Source organism: Manis javanica, chromosome 11, assembly GCF_040802235.1.
Source record: "Manis javanica isolate MJ-LG chromosome 11, MJ_LKY, whole genome shotgun sequence".
Taxonomy (NCBI): Eukaryota; Metazoa; Chordata; class Mammalia; order Pholidota; family Manidae; genus Manis; species Manis javanica.
The window spans coordinates 71,126,300-71,147,085 of NC_133166.1; the positions used below are offsets into that span (position 1 = coordinate 71,126,300).

Consider the following 20,786-nt stretch of genomic DNA (forward strand, 5'->3'; position numbering starts at 1 on the left):
AAATGAGAATAAAATTGCCCACCATCAGGAAAAAATTTCTTGATTGTGTTTTTGTGGTGGCCCACGTTTACGGGTTTTTAGAGTGAAATGGTAGTATGGGCTGGAGGGCCAGAAGTATTTGCAGAGCAGGTTATCATAATATCTCCAGGGAAAACAACAGTGGAGAGGAAATTTATATGCCTTTAAACATCAGCCCTGAAAACCATCAGGAAGCCCCAAGTTTTCTTTGAATTCTCTGGTTTTACCTTAAAAATGCATACAAATCTTGCATTTGTTATTCTGATACATCAATTTGTTGTGATGTAAAATTTAAGTTACTCATCTAACTCATCCAAAGCTAAGCAGCACAGCCAGCCCCCAGGATGTGTGTCTGCCCTAGACAGAGATGGAAGCTAAGTGACAGCTGGGCCTGCAGCCTGACCCTGCATGCCACTGTCTACCCCCTGCAGTTAAATTGCTTCTCATCCTCTGACCTGAGCCAAAAGTTCTTCATCACCATTAGGGTGTGTAGTCAGTAGTTGTCTCCTTGAACACATGGCTGCACAGTGCTCTTTGCTCTATATCTTGGGGGAGCAGAATTGGGTGTTTTTATGTAAAGGTCTACAGGCTCCAGGATTGTCTCCTCAGGACTGGCTCCCAGGTCCAGGCCTAACCTGTTCTTTGGCACTCTTTAGTCCCATTTGCCAGTGTGACTTGATAGGGCATGCTTTACTTACTAGAACCCTCAGTTTAATAAAAGTAAAATAAAATTCCTTTATTACAGTGTCAGTTGCCATCTTTTTGGGGTGTTCGGAGAGTCAGGAAAGTAAAATGTGTCCTGAAACGTGCATCTGTATCGATGTTCTTCCCCACTTTTTCCTCTCCTAGGTACTGGATATTCAGGTCCTGGGGCCGTGTGGGCACAGTGATTGGTAGTAACAAACTGGAGCAGATGCCATCCAAGGAGGTTGCCATTGAACACTTCATGAAATTGTATGAAGAGAAAACTGGGAACTCCTGGCACTGCAAAAACTTCACCAAGCACCCCAAAAAGTTCTACCCTCTGGAGATTGACTACGGCCAGGTGACCAATAATGCTCTTAGTCCATCTGGTTCTAGTAAAAGGAAAGGACACTGTGTTCTTGAAAAAGCTTGCCATGGACCAGGTAGCAGCACTGGTGAATGCTACCAAATGTTTAAAGGATTAATACTGCCAGACCTTCATAAACTCTTACCCAAAATAGAGGAGGGAACACTTCCAAACTGATACCAAAGCCAGACAGACATCACAAGAAAACTACAGACCAGTATCCCTAGGAATACAGAAACAAAGTCCTCAAGAAAATACTAAACAGTCCGGCAGCATATTAGGGATATACACACCATGATCTGGAGGGATTTATCCAAGGAATGCAAGGTTGGTTCAGCATACAAAAACCAATCCATGTAATACAACATACGAGTGGAATAAAAGAAAAAAACACATGATCATCTGGATACAGAAAAATCATTTAATAAAATCCAGTACCCCTTCATGAATAAAATTCTCACCATGAAGTATGAGTTGGAGCTTAGAAGAGAACAGTGTAGGCGTTTTTAAGACCATCAAGGCGGCACAGTCCATTTGAAGTTATTCCCTAAATGCCTCAAGGAGTAATTCAGATTCCAGGGAAGGCCCCTTCACTGAACCCATATTTCATCATAGATCACATCACCTGGTTTATCATCAGCATGGAATTATTATGACTTGACATTCCCTGCTAGTTTTTAGTTCCAGATTATTTCTTAGTAAAACTGCTATACCTGCATTTGCGGCCTGACAGCTCCCTGTGTATCTCACCAAGCAACACTGCCATTCTCTCTCAACTGATGTTTTGTGGACAAAAATGCTCCCCCTGTTTTAATGGGAAAATCAGTTACCTTCACGGGGAAAGGCACATTTATTTTGCAGCAGGATTGAGATTTATAGATGAGTATAGATTGTAATTTCAGATCTTTAAGGCTTAGCATGTTTTTGAGGGAATGCTCTAGTTTATTGAGTGTCCATCCTAAGTTCTCAGCATTAAAAATAGAATTTAACTCTCTCAGGATTTTGAGGTTGAGACCTTGGACTTCAGGGCTGGACAGACTTGGTCTGACTCAGCAGTGCCCCTTACTGAACCTTTCTGATTTCAAAAATACTCATATGATTTTAGAAGATTTTGAGAAAGACAAAGGCACAAAAAACAAAGCCCAGAAGTAACTGCAGTTGGAATCATGGCATCTCTTGTTAGCACCCTTCCTCACTTTACAGGTGCTCTTCCCACCAACCAAAAAGTGGGCCTTTCCGTACATACATTGTTGTGATTACCTGCTTTTCCTGATTCCCTGGAGTGTCTCCCCATGTCGTCTAGAGCAGTGCTGTCCAGTGGGGGTAGGTGACCCCTGGGCAGTTTTAAATATTTCAGTAGCTACATTTTTCAAAGGCAGCAGTAAAATTGATACTAGTCATTCATTTAGCCCTGGATAACCAAAATAACATTTCAATGTGTGGCTATTGAGAGACAAAATTATTGAGCCAGTACATACTCTTTTTTTTTTTTTTAACTAAATCTTTGAAGTCTGGTCTATTTCTTCCCCTTACAGCACATCTCAATTCAGACTGAATTTCAGAGGCAGTTTCTAGTGAATTGAACTGTACTGACCTAGAGCATCATTTCTTAAGAATGCATAGAATTCCATAATTCTGGAGTTATGGGTGGCTGTAATTTGTAATTTACCAAACATCACTCCCCATTACGCATTTAGGTTATTTCTATGTGTTTGCTGTAGTGACACTGATATACGTAAAAATATACCTCTGTTACTAACGTTAAGAGATACGCATTTTAAAAAGACTGTTACCCATTAATAGTTTGCCTTCCATAGAAGCTCTAACCGGAGGATAAGAATGCATTGAAGACTCCATGTGACACATTGAGCAGATCTGCTGTGATGTTGGCAGCTGCAGCCAGGGGCACCAACATTGTACAAATCCCTCTAATGTGACTTGGTTAGACCAACCCAATTTTGGGATCAAACCCAGTGCCAGTTATCTTCACTCAAGGCACATACCAAACACCGTTAATTGCTAGGGACACTGATGGACAAAACACAGTCCCTGCCCTTGTGGGGTCGAAAGTGAGAAGAATTACAATGCTTAAAGTACAGCATGGTTTTCACTTAGCCCGGCTTCTCCAGGGAGCAGGGCCTGAGGGGTAGCGGAGTGAGACGGAGGACAAAGGGTAGAACACATTAACCCTGTCAAGCTGCCTGGCAGGAAATGGCTGGTTGCCTAGTGCTCAGACTAGAGAAGGCAGTGTGGACCCAGTTTTACAGTTGCCCTGGGGTGAGGTGATGCAGGAAAAGGGGGAATACGTCCAGTGTCCCCTTGGGCCAAGGTTTGCCCTCACAGCTGCCACCACTTCTGGTTTGGGCATGAGAGGCCAGCAGTAGCTGAGAGGGCTGGGTGCCAGGAAGTGCCTGACCCCTGTGCAGACTCAGGCACCTCCCAGCACCTACCGCCCAAACCCTCTTGATGAACATGCAGCCTTTTTTGCTAGTGGCACCCTGTCCTCTCTTACCTGCAGCCCAAACACCACTGCCACTTTGCTTGGGTTGTTTAATTGGGTCTCTGATTTTCTCCTCCCAAAGGATGAGGAGGCGGTGAAGAAGCTGACAGTGACCCCTGGCACCAAGTCTGAGCTCCCCAGGCCAGTGCAGGACCTCATTAAGATGATCTTTGATGTGGAAAGTATGAAGAAAGCCATGGTGGAATATGAGGTTATTGCACTTCCATTTTATCGTGAGCATTTGCTGGGGTTGATGATCTGGGTGCTGAGCTGCTAATAGCGCAGGGACTGTTCTCAGTGGATGTCAGTCTGTCCCTCAGCCAGAGAAGACTGCAGGGGGAACTGGGGCCTGCGAAGGCCTGTCTGACCTGCTGGGAGATGGGCAGTGTGTGGTAGAGGCGTGGCTCCTTGGTCCCCAGACTCCTGTGCACTCCTGCCCTTCTTGTGGCCATGGTGGGGTATTGTGCAGGCATGGTTCTTTTGTGGCCTAACCAACAGGTCAGCCAGTATTGTGGGAAGTCCAGGATGGTCCAGTAATAATAAAACAACCAGCACTGACAGACATGCAGAGACCTGATGCTTGCTTCATGGATGAAATTCATACTGACTTCTTAAGAGCAGGTGGGGAGGCAGGTATGGACTCGTCCCGCCTCTCTGCTCAGGGCAGAACGACAGGGACTGCAGCCAGGCCAGGGGTCCCTGTGGTCTCCATCCTGTCTTACATTCTCCAGGGCGATGGGTGCAGAAGGGCCCCTAGTTCTTGTCCCTGGCATCAGCTCCTGAGTGCTCACCCCGGGACCTTTGAAACAGAGATGATCTGGGTACTGCTGGTATGAGGCTGGCAGACAGCACCCTCCCCTCTTCCCAGCCACAGATCCAGGAAGCTTCAGGGCTGCTCTGGAAAATGAGCAGGGATCCATGGGGAGGGTGAGCACCGGGGGTCAGCCTTAGCCAGCCACTCCTCCCCAGATCCTCCCTAGAGGCTGCCTGCCAGCCTTAGATAGAGACGTCACAAGCCTGGTGGTAGAAGCCACTGGTAGCCTCTGCCTCCTGACCCTGAGTCCCCTTGCCTGGAGCTGAGCCTGGCAGGACTGCCCACAGCTCAGCTGTTGTCCGAAAACAGTGTTGAGTTACATCCTAGATGCCCCTGATGGGTTTGAAGATGGTCAGGGTGTGCATGACCTTGTTCAGATAAATACATAGCCCGACTTGGGTCTGGGAGGCCTGGCTAGTTAAGCTTGTGGGTGGGCTTCTTCAGAACACAGGCCATGAGGAAAGGGAGAGAAATATAGTGAAGGCGGGGGCTCCATTTGACTAATGGTTTAAAACAAAGGTCATTACTTCTGGCTTCCTATGCTCTGGCTGATTCATAGAATTTGTACTTTCCCAACTGTTAGGTGTCCTGAGTCTCTTCCCGTGAAGTAACATTTTTTATACTGTTTTCACTCAGGTAACTAGTTTGCAGGAAGGAAAGGGCCAGGGTCCTGCTTCTAACCTGGTGGGCCCCCCATGGGCTTGGGCTGAGCACACGATACGGGAACAGATAGCAGGGCAGCTTTCTGCTCAGCAGACCTCCTGGTCTCCCTGAGGAAGGAGCCAGAGTGGGAGGGCACGGCTGTGTCCTAGTCCAGCTGTCGCCCTGGAAACCTCCCCTGGCTGCATCTGTGGCTCACAGCTCCCTGACTCTGAGGGCCACCCCTTTCCCTTTCCCGTAGTGGGGCTGGCTTGCGCTGAGCACTCCTGGCTCAGGTGTGCCTTTCAAGGGGTGCTGGTACACAGACACCAGAGTCACACAGCTTGGGACATGTTGCTCCCTTCAGAGTGTCTGGTCACTCAGCCCTTGATAAACATCTTTCAGTTCCTTCTTAAGAACTAATTTATAATCCACACTGAAGGCACTCTGCCCTCTTATTGTACCTGTCCTTGTCAACAATAGCTTATCTACCTTCTTCCCCACATGGAGCCCCGACATTTAACTTCCCAGAAGCCAGGTCTTGTTGGGATAGAGCTGCTGGTACAGAGAAGCCAGTGTGCTACGGCTCGTGGTCACTACTAAACAGTGGCCCCGGGTTGGTGCCTGAGGAGCTGTCAGCACTTCCACGGCCTCTAGTTTAACTTGGTCACCTAGCAGTTCCGTTTGTCAGATGCTTGCGTGGCTCCCTCTAGTTCAGGTACTGTGGGTGCTGGAGATGGAGAGATGGGTGATGTGCCATCTTGGGCCCAGGAGCTCAGAAGCTTCGAAGGGTCCACTGGGAACAGCCCTGGCGATTGTCTCAGAATACAGTGCACGGGTCCTGGTGCACAGAGCGGCTGCACCGGCCAGGCCATTTGCCGGTGGCAGGGGAGGGAGGGAGCTGCCTTTTGAGGCAGGTAGCCCCGTTTTACAGATCAGAGGCCAAGGCTGAGTGGATGTATTACTAGCTAAGTGGTGAGTAGTCCTTCTGGCTGCAGATCTCATGCTTTTCCACTGGAGCTCACCACCTTTCTCGAGCAGTAGCTGGAAGAAATGCCTATTGGTGTGTCTGATTGGAAAGGGACAGCATTGCTTTGAATATAAATACATATGTTCAGGAGTATGTCCTTTCAGAAATACTTTCCACCACTTTATGGTTCTTACTTTCGGGCTAGAAACTGCCTTGGCTCTGAGACCCCAGGGAAGGCCACCTGGGCTGGCCCTCATCCCTCCTTGGGACTGAAAGGGAATGTGTATATTCTCCCAGAAATGCTGGGCTATTTCTGACTGAGGACGGCGAGGGCAGAGCCCCAGACTCGGTTGAGTTGGGCCACTGGGTCTTCATCTGTGTTGTGCCGGGCCCCTAGGCCTGCGGTGGTATTTGGTCCAGCTCTGCCAAAATCACAGGCACAGTGCCTGGCTTTCAAAGGGAAATTTCCTCCTGTTTCCTCAGATTGACCTTCAGAAGATGCCCTTGGGAAAGCTAAGCAAAAGGCAGATCCAGGCTGCGTACTCCATCCTCAGCGAGGTCCAGCAGGTAAGCATGGAGCTGGCCTCTCCCTGTCCAGCTGCCCACTGGGTTTCTGGGGCCATCTGCTTGTCTGGCCTCTGATCTACAGGGTGGGTGCAGGAATTCAAGGTTGATGAAATAGACTACTCAGGGACAATTCATGATTCCAGTGTTTTTCAAGCCAACAAGTAGGACAAGTGCCTGCCATTTGCAGAAGACGCCACAAAACAGTGAATCAGCAGTGTTCTCAATGATTAAATAAACTCCCTATGAACTTGATGAGGATTCTTGTTCTCCATCCTTATGAAAATGTTCTGATTTTACTTTATTTGTCCTTAAGACTAAGGCTGTGTATTTTGCAGTTACTGGGAAATCACTGAATAGAAAGCTATTTCCTTACTTTGATAAATGTTCATTCAGTGTCAACTTGCCTATCAAGGATCCCCAGCCCTAGAGCCATCAAGCCTTGCCCTGGAGGTGCTGGTGGGTTCTGCTTATATCTGGGGTGGGGAGCAGGCTTGACTTGGGAAAGAACACACAAGAAGCTAATGTGCTACTGGGAAAGTGGACTTCTGGCTGGACCAGAGAATAGGCCCCGGAAGGGACCGGTTAGATCCAGTTACACCTGTTCCCAGCATTGGCCTCTTCCTTGTTGCCCACTGGCTGAGACGGCTCAGTCCCAGCCCGTTGCTGTTCTGGAATCCCTGGGTAGAAGGGCTGGCATCCTTATATACAGAGAAAAGTGCAGCTCACATGGAAGTTTTACAACTTGGAGACACCTGGGTCCCTCTGAGAAGCCAGCGTGAGTCTGGGGACCTGCAGTTACCAGCTCGTTGACCATCCCATTCTCTGCTCACCTAGGATGTCTTATCCCCATGGTGCAGCTTCTCCATGTCTTCATGTATTTATTGAGCACCTTCTGCATATGGAGCACTACTTGGCATTGTGGCCATGTGGGGCGCTTAGCTCTCCTGTGCCTGGCCACACCTGGGCCTCAGGTGCAATAAAATAACTTGTACCACCTTAAAGGTGAATGTCAGTCGGGGAAGAGGGCCTCACTGAATTTTATGGCAGTGGGTTTTTTCCCTTTCAACATCTTATTATTAAAATGTTTCAAACACACAAAATGTTGGAAGAATTTTACATCAGTGCCCTTGAGCCCATGACATGGCAGCTACAGTGGGGGTTTACATATAGCAGTGGGGGTTTGTATATCTGTAAGTACACAACTATAGGTGCAAATTACATTGGGTATGGGAAGCCACTTGTGTGCTGAGCTGCAGCTAGAAGGTGCAGGGCAGTATGACAACCACAAGAAAGTGGTCTTGGAAATTTCCCTGGGTTTCCTGTTTTGGGCACACACCAGGCTACCATGGGGTCTGCCTCCTAGAGAAGCAAGCTCAGCCAACCACTGGGGCTCACAGCTGCCCCCACAGTGTGTCCCCTCCCTTCCAGGTGGTGTCCCAGGGCAGCAGTGACTCCCAGATCCTCGATCTCTCAAATCGCTTCTACACCCTGATTCCCCACGACTTCGGGATGAAGAAGCCCCCACTCCTGAACAACGCAGACAGCGTGCAGGTAGCCCACAGGTTCTGGCGGATGCTGCTCCCTGCCACTGCCCCTCCACATTACAGTCCCTAGGGACAGGGCCGGGGCCAGGGCCACCCCCGTGCCCTCATTAAAAAGTGGGCTTTCTTTCCACATGGTAGAGACCCCATAGGCAAGATAACAATGGTTTTCCTACCCACGCTTCATGCACTGCACCACCTCAGGCTGGGAAAAGGGGCCTCTCTTCCTAATGGCATTTTCCTTCCCATCTGCCTTCCCTCTGTTCCTCACGAGGGGGTGAGTGAGAGGTCACCACCTGTCACCATGTGTGCAAGAGGAAAACTGCCCTTACCATGCATGCAGCTTCTGCCCTGCCCCACAGAGCAGCCCTCCTCAGCATTCCAAGAAGTCCTTCAGGGGTTCACTGAACAACTGTGACAGGCTAGCAGTGACCAGCTAGGGGTTGCTGCACTGTCTGTTCGCTGTTGTCTACATAGGTTTTCTGGGCCAAAACTGGCCGGGTCTTTCTCCCTTGCCTTGGTACCTAGCTCAAGGCTTTTCTTTCGTTCCTCCAGGCCAAGGTGGAAATGCTGGACAACCTGCTGGACATCGAGGTGGCATACAGTCTGCTCAGGGCTGGGTCTGATGATGGCAGCAAGGACCCCATTGACGTCAACTATGAGAAGCTCAAAACTGACATTAAGGTAACAGGGCCTGCCCTCTTTGAAGCTTACTGACCACTCATCCCAAGAGCAATGGTCCCCAAACTGTGAGTGTGCATAAGGAGCTCCTTGGAGAGCTGCTTAGGCACATTGCTGGGGCCCAGGAATTAGCCCTTCTAACTTAAATTCCCAGATGTGGCTGCCAGTGATTCTTGGAGAACCTCAGAGCATTTTACCTGTAAATATGCATCTTGTTTGCAAGGCATGCTTCGAAGCCAGTGTCTCAGTTTGGTGTAGAGATGGGATTTTGAGGGGCCTTACAAAAATTTCTTTTTTTCCTCAAATCTAGAAAGGATGTCTGGAGACTCTGTGGTGTGCACCTTAGAGGGTTTATATTGGTGTCCCATTTCAGAAGTGAAAGTGCCTGATGGTGGTGATAAAAACACCAAACCTGGTTGTTCATGTTCCTCAGCGTTGAAGCGGTCAGGGTCGTGCAGTCCTTAACCTTCAGAGTGTTTGGAGTCTGGGAGAAATCAGCCTGCCCAGGCCAACCAGAGTGGAGTTCCTGCCTCAGCACCTGGCTGGACCTGAGCCTGGGCCCCTCACTCCTCGGCCCCCGCACCCTCCCCCAGTGGTGCAGACCTGAGTCCCCACGGGCCCGGGGAGCCCTATGTGGTGTGCTTACATCACTAAAAAGAGCCTTTGCTTCTTGCTTAGGACAAAACATAGGTCTGTAGGTCGAAGCAGGGTATGACCCCAACTGTCACTTGTTTTGTTCCTGGGGCACATTGCTGGGGATGCTGTGGGTGCGGTGCCTTGGGGAGGGGTTGTCAACTCTCCATTGACTTGATCAGGAGGCTCCGAAAAAGGTCAGAATTCCTGGATTATCTGAACTTTGGATAAGAATATGAAAATAGGTCAGAACATGGCCTTTGTCATGACACACTCATGCTTATTTGGCCTAGATCATATTAGCTTTGCTAGTTATTGGTGGGTGTGTACTCTGAGCCACTCTGTGCTTGGCCCCAAGAATTGGAAGGAGATGGAACATTCCTCCCCATCCTTAAAACCTACAGCTGATTGGATCCTTGCACCTCTGATTGCAAGTCTTAGGTGTAAGGCGTCTTCTAGCCCACGTGTTCTGGTTCCAGTGAGCTGGATTGTTAACCTGGGAGCCAGCTCCTTGCTCAGAGGCACCCTGTTCCCAGTGATCCCCACATTCTTGTTTTCCTAATATCCTAAAGCATGGAACTTTAAGACGGGGAATGCCTAGACTCTCTTGCAACTGGAACAGATGCAGAAGCCAGTGCCCCAGAGATGGGGGACCACTAGTCCAGGGGGCCGTGGTACTGATGCCGGCTGGGCCTGTGGTCTTCCTCCTGCCTTCGTGTGGCTCTCCGGGGGCCTCCCTTGCTCTAATTCCAGGACACCCTTCTAGGTCGTGGACAAAGATTCCAAGGAAGCCGAGACCATCAGGAAGTACGTCAAGAATACGCATGCAAGCACGCATAATGCATATGACTTGGAAGTCATTGATGTAAGACTCTTCCCTTCCGCCCCCGTTGTCCTTACAGCTCTTGCCTGCTCTTTCCTCCAACCCTGGCCTGGGTAGGAAAGAGCACTTTGCTTTAAATAACCATAAGAAGTAACTCATTTGTTCATTGAGCAGAAAATTTGGTAGTCTTGCGATTTGGGTGTGGCTTTTTATTCTGTTTTAGAGGGCATATCCTTTCTCAGAACCTACTTATAGAACCAGAAAATATTATCAGAATCCAAAATAAAGAGCCTCAAGTATGCACGTGTTACAGGCAGTGTAATTTCTAACAGCAAGTCTCTGGCTCAGCCCTGGACTAGTCTTGCTGCTCCATCTGGCCTGGTTGAAACGCCTTACATACTCAGCAGAACTGAAGACTTCCGCTGTCAGGGCAGCTGGTCAGATCTTAACCATAGTGACAAGTGGCTTCTCTCCCCTCTTTCATTCAATCCCCTCAAGATCTTCAAGATAGCACGCGAAGGGGAGAGCCAGCGCTTCAAACCGTTCAAGCAGCTGCATAACCGGAGGCTGCTGTGGCACGGGTCCAGGACCACCAACTTTGCTGGCATCCTGTCCCAGGGCCTCCGGATAGCCCCGCCTGAAGCACCTGTGGTATGTCCGCGGCCCGGGGAGCGAGGGGTGGGCAGTGCCTGTGTGGTTGTCTCCATGAAGAGCTTTATAGGTGCTCAGGTGAGGCATGCATGTACCCCAGTGAGTCAGGGGCCTGTTTGAAGATGGAAGTGCTGGGACAGCTGTGGCTGACAGGTGGCTGTTGCCAGACACCCCTGTGCGGGCCCTCCTCCTCAGCACCCAGATGGTACCTTGGCCTTCGTGACCCTAGCTCTGCAGATGGGTGGCTGCCCATGTATTGAGTGGAGTTTCTGGAATAAAAGAAGCAGTGGCCAGACCCTGCTGCCCACATAGTTTGGTATGTGGACATGCAGAAAACAGACCTTGGCCACCAGCCTCACCCCACTGGGCACCCTCCATGGCCCCATTGCTTTCCTGAGGAAAACCTGGCAATAAATGAGTGAAGCCCCATCCAGGCCCAAGGGACTCTTAATGTCACTTGGATTATGCAGGTGACTGGCTAGATGGTGCTGAGCAGAGAGATCTGATGACTTGTTGGTGCTGTGCCATAGCATGGGACCTGGCGGCAGGCAACCTAAGTGCTCTGAGCTTCGTGTTCCATGTATAACGGGAATAAAAGTAACAGCGAACATTTAATCGGTATTCACATGTGCCAGGCACTAGTCAAAGTGGCATTTATTAACTCACTCAGCTTCAGCACAAAAGAATCCACGAGGTTCTTTTCCCCAGTTCAGAGAAAGAGAAAGGGGGGTCCAGAGAGATCACCTGCCTTCTTGCAGCCCCTGGCAGAGCGGGGATGTGACACATCAGCTTGGCCCACGTGCCCCTCACCAGGGCGTCAACAGGGACAAACATGGCACCTCAGTGTGGCATCTGGCCCACAGTGCTGAGCAGATGTGCTGCTGCTCACTTCACAGCAAGTTTTCAACTATCCCTTTTCCAATCCTCCAGACAGGCTACATGTTTGGGAAAGGTATCTATTTTGCTGACATGGTCTCCAAGAGTGCCAACTACTGCCACACATCTCAGGGGGACCCAGTAGGCTTAATCCTGTTGGGAGAAGTGGCCCTTGGGAACATGTGAGTATGGCAGCTTTGGTGCAGGTAGTGCTTGAAGGGGTAGATGGGGCGGGCTGTAGGAGGGTGGCCCCTCTTGTCTGGAAGGCAACCCTGGAAATTAAAACACTGAAGGGACCCACTGGCTAGTTTGGTGGGAGCAGAAACCTGTTGAAGCTCTGTGAACACAGACACAGGAATGCCTCTCAGAACCCCAAGGACAGGAGCAGAGGCAGTGTCAGGCCAGCAGTGCCCATTCCCTGTGGCCTAGGAAGCGGAGAGGTAGACTTGCACAAAGATATCACCTGTGTCCCCTCCCCTTGCTGAAGTTTAAATTTTGTGTTTGAAATCAGATCAAATTGGAGTCTCCATCCCAGTTCCAGGTTCCCTGCAGAGAAAATCTCGTTGGCCCAGCTCAGAATGGTTGTCCTCCTTGGTCCTGTATACTGCCCCCCAAAGAGCAGGGTTAGTAATGGGCCAGGGTTCTGGGCCGTGGACTGGACAGAAACCTGCAGAATGGCCCACCATCACTCAGATCGGACTCTTCCTTGAATGGGGCCCCCTAGCAGTGACCATTGGCACAAACTGTTCAAAGGAGCTACACCTTCAGTTTCTGGAGCCAGACAAGAGGGAAGTGCAGAAGAACTGGCTTCTCTGGGTGTTTATCTCAGGTTCTCACCTGACCTTGTGCTCAGCAGGCTGCTGGTTTGAGAGCCAGTACGCTTGGAGGCTCTTCTGAGACTGTCCTCTGTCGAATAGGTATGAACTGAAGCATGCCTCGCACATCAGCAAGTTGCCCAAAGGCAAGCACAGCGTCAAAGGTAAGTGCTTCAGAGGCTGCTGCAGCAGCTGGGGCCTGGGAATGGCACCGGGAGGAGCCTGCTTTCCCCAGAGGCTGCCTTCCTGTGGCCCACTGTGAAACAGCAGGAGGGTGCTTTAAAAACCCATTTCCCTCAGTCTGCAGCTAGTATGCACATGCCATTAGGGGAGTCTGGGTCCAAGCATCATCACTGGCACGGTGGCTTTGGGCCTTTGCTGAACTGAGCTGCAGCGCCGAGCACCTCCTGTGACATGGAGCTTGGAGCCCGTAGCGCCTGTGGACCTCAGGCCTCCAGCTGCCTGCTGGAATCTGCTCAGTAGGAATAAGATCCCATTGGGGGCTGCTGCAACTCTTACTGTATCAATTAAGGCTGATGCCTCGGGGTTTTGATTTAGAACCTGGTTTTCTATCTGGAAGAAGGATAGAGTATGGAGTTTGTATATCTTTAAAGTGAACACGTAGACCCAACATAAAATGTGTCATCTCCCTGAAACATTTTGACCATCTGTTCTCACAATTCATGTGACTCATGCCTCCTGTTGTGCAGGTTTGGGCAAAACCACCCCTGACCCTTCAGCTAGTATTACTGTGGATGGTGCAGAGGTTCCTCTGGGGACTGGAATCTCATCTGGTGTGAGCGACACCTGCCTGCTGTATAATGAGTATCCTTTCACAAGTGGTATGGAGCCTGCGGAGTGCTGGGAGTCACAGGCAGCAGGGTGATGTGTGGCAGACTGACAAGAGGACCTCGGGGGTAACACTGGCGACTAGTGCCCCTCAGTGTCTCCCCGCTATGGGGGGAGATCCATGTGAGCCTAGGTAATAGCTATGGCCATGCCAGGCATCTGCCTTCGCCATAGTGAAACCATTTGCTCCTTGACATGCTTGCCCTCCAGGTACATTGTGTACGACGTTGCTCAGGTAAACCTGAAGTATCTGCTGAAGCTGAAATTCAACTTTAAGACGTCCCTGTGGTGAATGAGACGTGGCTGAGCCGCATCTCTGAGTTCACCTGCTGTGCTTTCCACCAGCTGACCAGACACCACCTCAGCTGGGTGGCCATGGGGTAGCACCTTCACTAAATCTCCTTAGAAGGGGTTTTATATGAACATTTGATCACATGTTAAGCAATTTTTCCCAGCAGATGAAACTCCTTGTTTGTGTTGGGGGGGTGGGAGGGGCGTTGTTTGGGGGTTTTTCCCCTATCAGCCGTAACCCTGGTATGCATGACTGACAATAGGGAAGAGAAGTAGGGGGGAGGGTTTTTGTTCTAGACTAGTCCCTGTACAGCAAAAATGTCCGCCTCACTGGCTTCCCCAGGAAAGGACAAATGATCTCCCACCCTTATTTCTAAGTTCGTTTTTAGTTTTAGTTTTGGAAAAATGTTAAACGTTTATTTTGAGGTAAAAATAAAACTAATTTCTTACTCTTTAGATTTTATTTTGCACTTATTGTCACCCTTTTAGCTTTTTTTCTTTTTTCTTTCTTCAGTGAGGAGTATGGGGAGACCAAGAGGAAACATTAATAGCTTCTCATAATGTAGAAACAAAAAGTACTTTTCTAGACAATGAATATGGGAGTTCTCAGAATATGTAGTAAATTCAAAGTTGCATTTGAAATTCTCAAGTTTCCTATGAGGAATTCCATCTTCCAATTTAAAACTATATCACTGATAAACCTTTCAAGGTCCAATAGCAATTCTCAATTAAAATGGAAATGTTTTCTGTGATTGTGTATTTTGTGTTTGGTCTCACTGACTACAGGGCTAGTTGGGCATCACAATGCAAGTTCCACAAAGACTACAGCAGATTATTTGTAGAACCTCATAATGTTCCACGTAGCAGATGGCATTGCCCAGTAGGAATGCCCCATCTGAGTGGCTGAACATAGGAAGGTACTCTTAGCTCCAGCTTGTCAGAGACTGGGCTGACAGGTGTATTGTTCTAGGGAGTAATATTTGGCATACTACTCCTATATATTTGGGAATGACACATAAATGTTTATATTAGACTCCGTGAAAGCGGGGTCATATCTGATGACACAGTGTTTACAGAAGGAGAATGGGAAAAGGGGGCTAGAAGGGAGGGTCAAGAAAAGAGAAGGCAGCAAAGAGAGCTGCTGCCACAAACCAGAAGTTCGCTAGGTTTTTGGTGAGGGAAATGGGACAGATGTCATTCAAGACATGGAAGAGGAACACCACTCCCCCTGAGTTGAGCTACCTTTACAGGATAGAGTGAAAGGTGCAGTTGACGAGCCATGGTACCTGTGTTCTGGGTGACTGTTGGTAAAAAAACAGAAAACCTTGTGCAGAAATGTGGGGTGCTCGAGAGCCTACCCCATAAACTGCTGTCCCCCTGCTTCTCATTGGAAAAGCCCTTGGACATGGCAGCTTCTGGCACACACTGCAGACCACACTTCAGACAGTGGCGCCTGCAGGGTTTGAAATGCCCTAAACAGAAGCGTGAATTAACTGGTAGGATGTGCTCTGGTTCTCTTGCTGCATTTGGGGTATTGCCCTGTCATGGTGGTGGGGGCAGCCCCTCCCCCATCCCAGAGCACTTCGTGACTCTGTGTGATTGGTTGGAATGGCACCTCAAGCACCCTCAAGGCTGTGCCTGAAGTCAGTCCCCAACGGAGATGCAGGTACCCCACCTGGCATGGGTTCACAGTCCACACAGGAAGCTCTGTGAGCTGTGGTCCTTTGGCCTTTAGAAACCTTGTGTCTTCTCACTTTTGAGACCTGAACATCAGGAATGGTTAACCTTTGACCACTGGGCTGGTTTTAATATACTCTGGTGTCCCCTGGGTACTGAACCATGCTGGGTACCAAAATGTTCATACTTCTTTTTTTAAGGAATGATGTTTCCACCACTTTCAGGTAAGGCCTTTCAAATTGTGACTGATTAGGGCTTATGCTTAGTAAGGCCTGTGGTGGACAACATCCCTCTGCCCTTCAACGTCTGCCCCATGACCTCTGCATGGAAGACTAGATAGTCTCAGTTTGCATGTTTTTCTGGTCTAAGAGCAGTTGCAGTTTTCTCACTGTTCACTGGTCTCTAGTAATCAAAGCTGTGAGAAAATACATTTTTGGAGACTCACTTTAAAAATGTGGTCTGTAGGACAAGAGGAAAAGATGGCGACATGACTAGGGTGGCAGAAATCTCCCAAAACCACATGTATTTTGAAAATACAGCAAATACAACTATTCCTAAAAGAGTGACCAGAAGTAACAGTACACCAGCCAGTCTACATTTGCAAGAAGTAAACGTCTCATGGAAAAGGATAAAGTACAAAGTCGCAACCTGGCGGAACCTGAGCACTCCCCCTACCCCAGCTCACTGGCAGGAGGAAAAGAATCAGAGCGGGGAGGGAGTGGAAGCACAGGACTGCTAAATAGTCAGCCCTAGTAATAATCTGCCCTGGGAGCACAGACACACATTGTATGGTGCTCTGGATACTAGAAGAGCTGAGAAAGTCCAAGACTAAAACTGTGGACAAGTTCCCACAGCCGGCTGCCCTGAGACAGAAGAAAAACACGCTTTAAAAGTCTTAAAAGGGACAAGGGTTTAACAGGTGGACAAAATCATCCTGGCACACTCAGCCCAGCAGGCTGGGAACTTTAAGGAGCTTCAGGCACACTATCTCCCTGGTTGGCAACACAGCTTTGAGGCCCCTCACCATGATAAGCAGCCTGCTGTTCCTTTCTCTGCACCAGCACCTGCATGCAAACCAGCTGCCCCATTATTGCTGCAGAGCAGCCAGAGAGCAGCCCGGCCTACAGCAACTACACAGCTTAACACAGGCTTCTCCCTGTGAGCAGTTAATGGGCCCAGACCCAGAGGCTGCTCCCTGCACCCTGGTGACTGACAGTGGACACAGGTGGGGAGGCCAGGAGGCACGAAGGGGCTTTGTTCTCATGGCAGAACACATGCCATTCACCTGCAACCCCCACCAATGCACTAGGTCATCCTGAGCGCCGCCCTGCCCATGGCAGTTTAAGGAATTAACCCAGAGACTGCTCCCTGAGTGGTAAACTGCACCAACAGCGGAGACAGGCACTGAGACCGGGAGCCACAAAAAGGCTTTGTCCTTGTGGCAGACACACACTGCTGGCCTGCAACCTCCACCAGTACCCTCGGCCTTCCCGAGGGCTGCCCTGCCAACGGCAGTTTAGGGGATTAACCAAGAGGCTGCTCCCTATGCACAGTTAACCGGCACAAGCAACAGAGACAGGCAAGGTGACCAGCAAGCAGGAAGGGACTTTGTTCTCCCAGCTGACACACGTGCCACTCACCAGCAACAACTCCCATCACTCCAAGACCATGAAAAGGTAGAATAACCTTATTCAATCCAAAATCCCTCAAACATAAGAAAGAGGGCTTGGTGACACTGAAATCACCAATCTTCCTGAAAAAGAATTCAAAATAAAAGTCATAAGCCTGCTGATGAAGCTACAGAAAGATATTCAAGAGTTAAGGGACAAATTTAGGATGCAGATAACAGAAATGAAACAAAGAATGGAAGGATTTAAGAGCAGACTGGATGAAGTAGACTATTAATGGAAAAGAAATCAGAACAGGAATACAGAGAAGCTGAGGCAGAGAGAAAAAAGGATCTCTAGGAATGAAAGAATATTAAAGAGAACTGTGTCACCAATCCAAACGGAATAATATTCGCATTATAGGGGTACCAGAAGAAGAAAGGAGAAAAAAAGGATAGAAAGTGGTTTTGAAGAAATAATTGCTGAAAACCTCCCCAACCTGGGGAAGGAAATAGTTTCTTAGGCCATGGAAGTCCACAGATCTCCCAACACAAGGGACCCAAGGAGGACAACACCAAGACATATAATAATTAAAATGGCAAAGATCAAAGACAATGACAAGAGTATTAAAAGCAGCCAAAGAGACAAAAAAGATCTCCTACAAAGGAAAAACCATCAGGCTATCATCAGACTTCGCAGCAGAAACCTTACAGGCCAGAAGGGAGTAGCATGATATATTTAGTGCAATGATGCAGAAGGGCCTCAAATCAAGAATTCTATATCTGGCAAGATTATCATTTAAATTTGAAGGAAGGATTAAATAATTTCCAGATAAGCAAAAGCTCAGAGGATTTACCACCCACAAACAATCTCTACAGTGTATTTTGGAGGGACTGCTATAGATGGAAGTGTTCCTATGGTGAAAGAGCTGTCACTAGAGGTAATAAAACCACAGTAAAGAAAGTAGAACAGTTAATTACTAAGCAAATGAAAAATAAACTGCCCCAAAGTCAATCAAGGGATAGACAAAGAGTACAGAATAAGACACCTAACATATAAAGAGTGGAGGAGGAAGATGTGTTTATAATAGCATAATAACTGACTTAAGTTAGACTGTTAGATAGTAAAGAAGCTGTCCTTGAACCTTTGGTAACAACGAATCCAAATCCTGCAATGGCAATAAGTACATATCTATCAATAATCACCCTAAATGTAAATGTACTGAATGCACCAGTCAAAAGACAAAGAGTTACAGAATGGATAAAAAAGCAAACATCTATATGCTACCTACAAGAGACTCACTTCAAACCCAAAGACATATGGACTAAAAGAGGAGGGATGGAAAAAGATATTCCATGCAAACAATAGGGAGAAAAAAGCAGGTGTTGCAATACTTGAATCAGACAAAGTAGACTTCAAAACAAAGAAAGTCACAAGAGACAAAGAAGGACATGTAATGATAAAGGGGTCAGTCCAATGAGGATATAACCATTATAAATATCTATGCACCCAACACAGGAGCATCTACATATGTGAAACAAATACTAACAGAATTAAAGGAGGAAATAGAATGCAATGCATTCATTTTAGGAGACTTCAACACATCACTCACTCCAAAGGACATATCAACCAGACAGAAAATAAGTAAGGACACATTCTCCTCAAGTGCACATGGAACATTTTCCAGAGTAGACTGCATACTAGGCCACAAAAAGAGCCTCAGCAAATTCAAAAATATTGAAATTGTACCAACCAACTTCTCAGATCATAAAGATATAAAACAAGAAATAAATTGTACAAAGAAAACCAAAAAGACTCACAAACACATGGAGGCTTAACAACGTAACATGCTCCTAAATAATGCATCAATGACCAAATTAAAACAGATCAAGCAATATATGGAGACAAAACGACAGCACAAAGCTCCAGCTTCTCTGGGACATAGTGAAGGCAGTTCTAAGAGGAAAGTATATGCCAATTGAGGCCTATTAAAAGAAGGAAGAACAAACCCAAATGAAGAGACTAAATTCACAATTACTGAAACTGGAAAACACATGAGGCCCAAAGTCAGTAGAAGGAAGGACATAATAAAGATCAGAGAAGAAATCAATAAAATTGAGAAGAGTAAAACAATAGAAAAAATTAATGAAACCAAGAGTGGTTATATTCTCTCTTTGAGAAAATAAACAAAATAGATAAACCACTAGCCAGATTCATCAAGAAAAAAAGAACCTACACACGTAAGCAGAATCAGAAATGAGAAAGGAAAAATCCCTACCACAGAAATGCAGAGAATTATTAGAGAATACTATGAAAAATTATATAACAAACTGGATAATCTAGAAGAAATGGACAACTTTCTAGAAAAATACAACCTTCCAAGACTGACCCAGGAAGAAACAGAAAATCTGAATAGACTAATTACCAGAATAAAATTGAATTTGTAATCAAAAAACTACCCAAGAACAAAAATCCCTGGACCAGATGGCTTCACCGCTGAATTTTATATGACATTTAGTGTAGACATCATACCCATTCGCCTTTAAGTTTTCCAAATACAAGAGGGTGAATACTTACAAACTCATTCTATGAAGCCAGCATCACTCTAATACCAAAACCAGGCAAAGGCACCACAAAAAAAGAAAACTACAGACCAATATCCCTGATGAACATAGATGTAAAAATACTCAACAAAATATTAGCAAACCAAATTCAAAAATACATCAAGAGGATCATACATCATGATCAAGTGGGATTCATCCCAGGGATGCAAGGATGGTACAACATTTGAAAATCCATCAACATCATCCACTATATCAATAAAAAGGACAAAACTCACATGATCCCCTCCATAGATGCTGAAAAAGCATTTGACAAATTTCAGCACCCATTCATGATAAAAACTCTCAAGAAATTGGGTATAGAGGGCAAGTAGCTCAACATAATAAAGGCCATATATGCCAAACCCAAAGCCAACATAATTCAGTGAAAAGCTGAAAGTTTTTCCTCTAAGATCAGGAAAAAGACAAGGATGCCCACTCTCCCCGCTTTCATTCAACATAGTACTGGAAGTCCTAGCCACAGCAATCAGATGCCACAAAGAAATAAGAGGCATCCAGATTGGTAAGGAAGAAGTTAAATTGTCACTGTTTGCAGATGACATGATATTGTACATAAAAAATCCTAAAGAATCCACCCCAAAACCCCTAGAACTAATATCTGAATTCAGCAAAGTTGCAGGATACAAAATTAATACACAGAAATCTGTTGCATTCCTATAGAGTAACGATGAACTAGCAGAAAAAGAAATCAGGAAAACAATTACATTCACAATTGCATCAAAAAGAATAAAATACCAAGGAATAAACCTAACCAAGGAAGTGAAAGGCCTATGCACTGAAAACTATAAGACACTCTTAAGAGAAATTAAAGAGGACACTAATAAATGGAAATTCATCCCATGCTCTTGGGTAGGAAGAATTGGTATTGTCAAAATGACCATCCAGCCTAAAGCAATCTACAGATTCAATGCAATCCCTTTCAAAATACCAAAAGCATTCTTCAACAAACTGGAACAAATAGTTCTAAAATTCATATGGAACCACAAAAGACCAAAGCAATCCCGAGAAGGAAGAATAAAGCAGGGGGGATCTCGCTTCCCAACTTCAAGCTCTACTACTACAAAGCCACAGTAATCAAGACAATTTGGTACTGGCACAAGAACAGACCCGTAGACCAGTGGAACAGAATAGAGAGTCCAGATATTAACCCAAACATATATGG

The 20,786-nt window shown here is 47.1% G+C and overlaps 1 protein-coding gene across 3 annotated transcripts in view; it reads left to right on the top strand.

Moving 5' to 3' along the window:
• The window catches only part of PARP1 (poly(ADP-ribose) polymerase 1), a 35,731-nt gene extending 21,556 nt beyond the window's left edge, over nt 1–14,175 (top strand). For all 3 annotated transcript variants that reach the window (XM_037008895.2, XM_037008892.2, XM_037008893.2), the window contains 11 exons: nt 868–1,063; nt 3,652–3,780; nt 6,476–6,559; nt 7,988–8,110; nt 8,656–8,784; nt 10,181–10,279; nt 10,736–10,888; nt 11,819–11,946; nt 12,682–12,743; nt 13,290–13,404; nt 13,639–14,175. In XM_037008895.2, the coding sequence (XP_036864790.1) occupies nt 868–1,063; nt 3,652–3,780; nt 6,476–6,559; nt 7,988–8,110; nt 8,656–8,784; nt 10,181–10,279; nt 10,736–10,888; nt 11,819–11,946; nt 12,682–12,743; nt 13,290–13,404; nt 13,639–13,720 (1,300 nt within the window). In that variant the 3' untranslated portion in view covers nt 13,721–14,175. The remainder of the gene's footprint in view (nt 1–867; nt 1,064–3,651; nt 3,781–6,475; nt 6,560–7,987; nt 8,111–8,655; nt 8,785–10,180; nt 10,280–10,735; nt 10,889–11,818; nt 11,947–12,681; nt 12,744–13,289; nt 13,405–13,638) is intronic.
• The last annotated feature ends 6,611 nt before the right edge of the window (nt 14,176–20,786 follow it).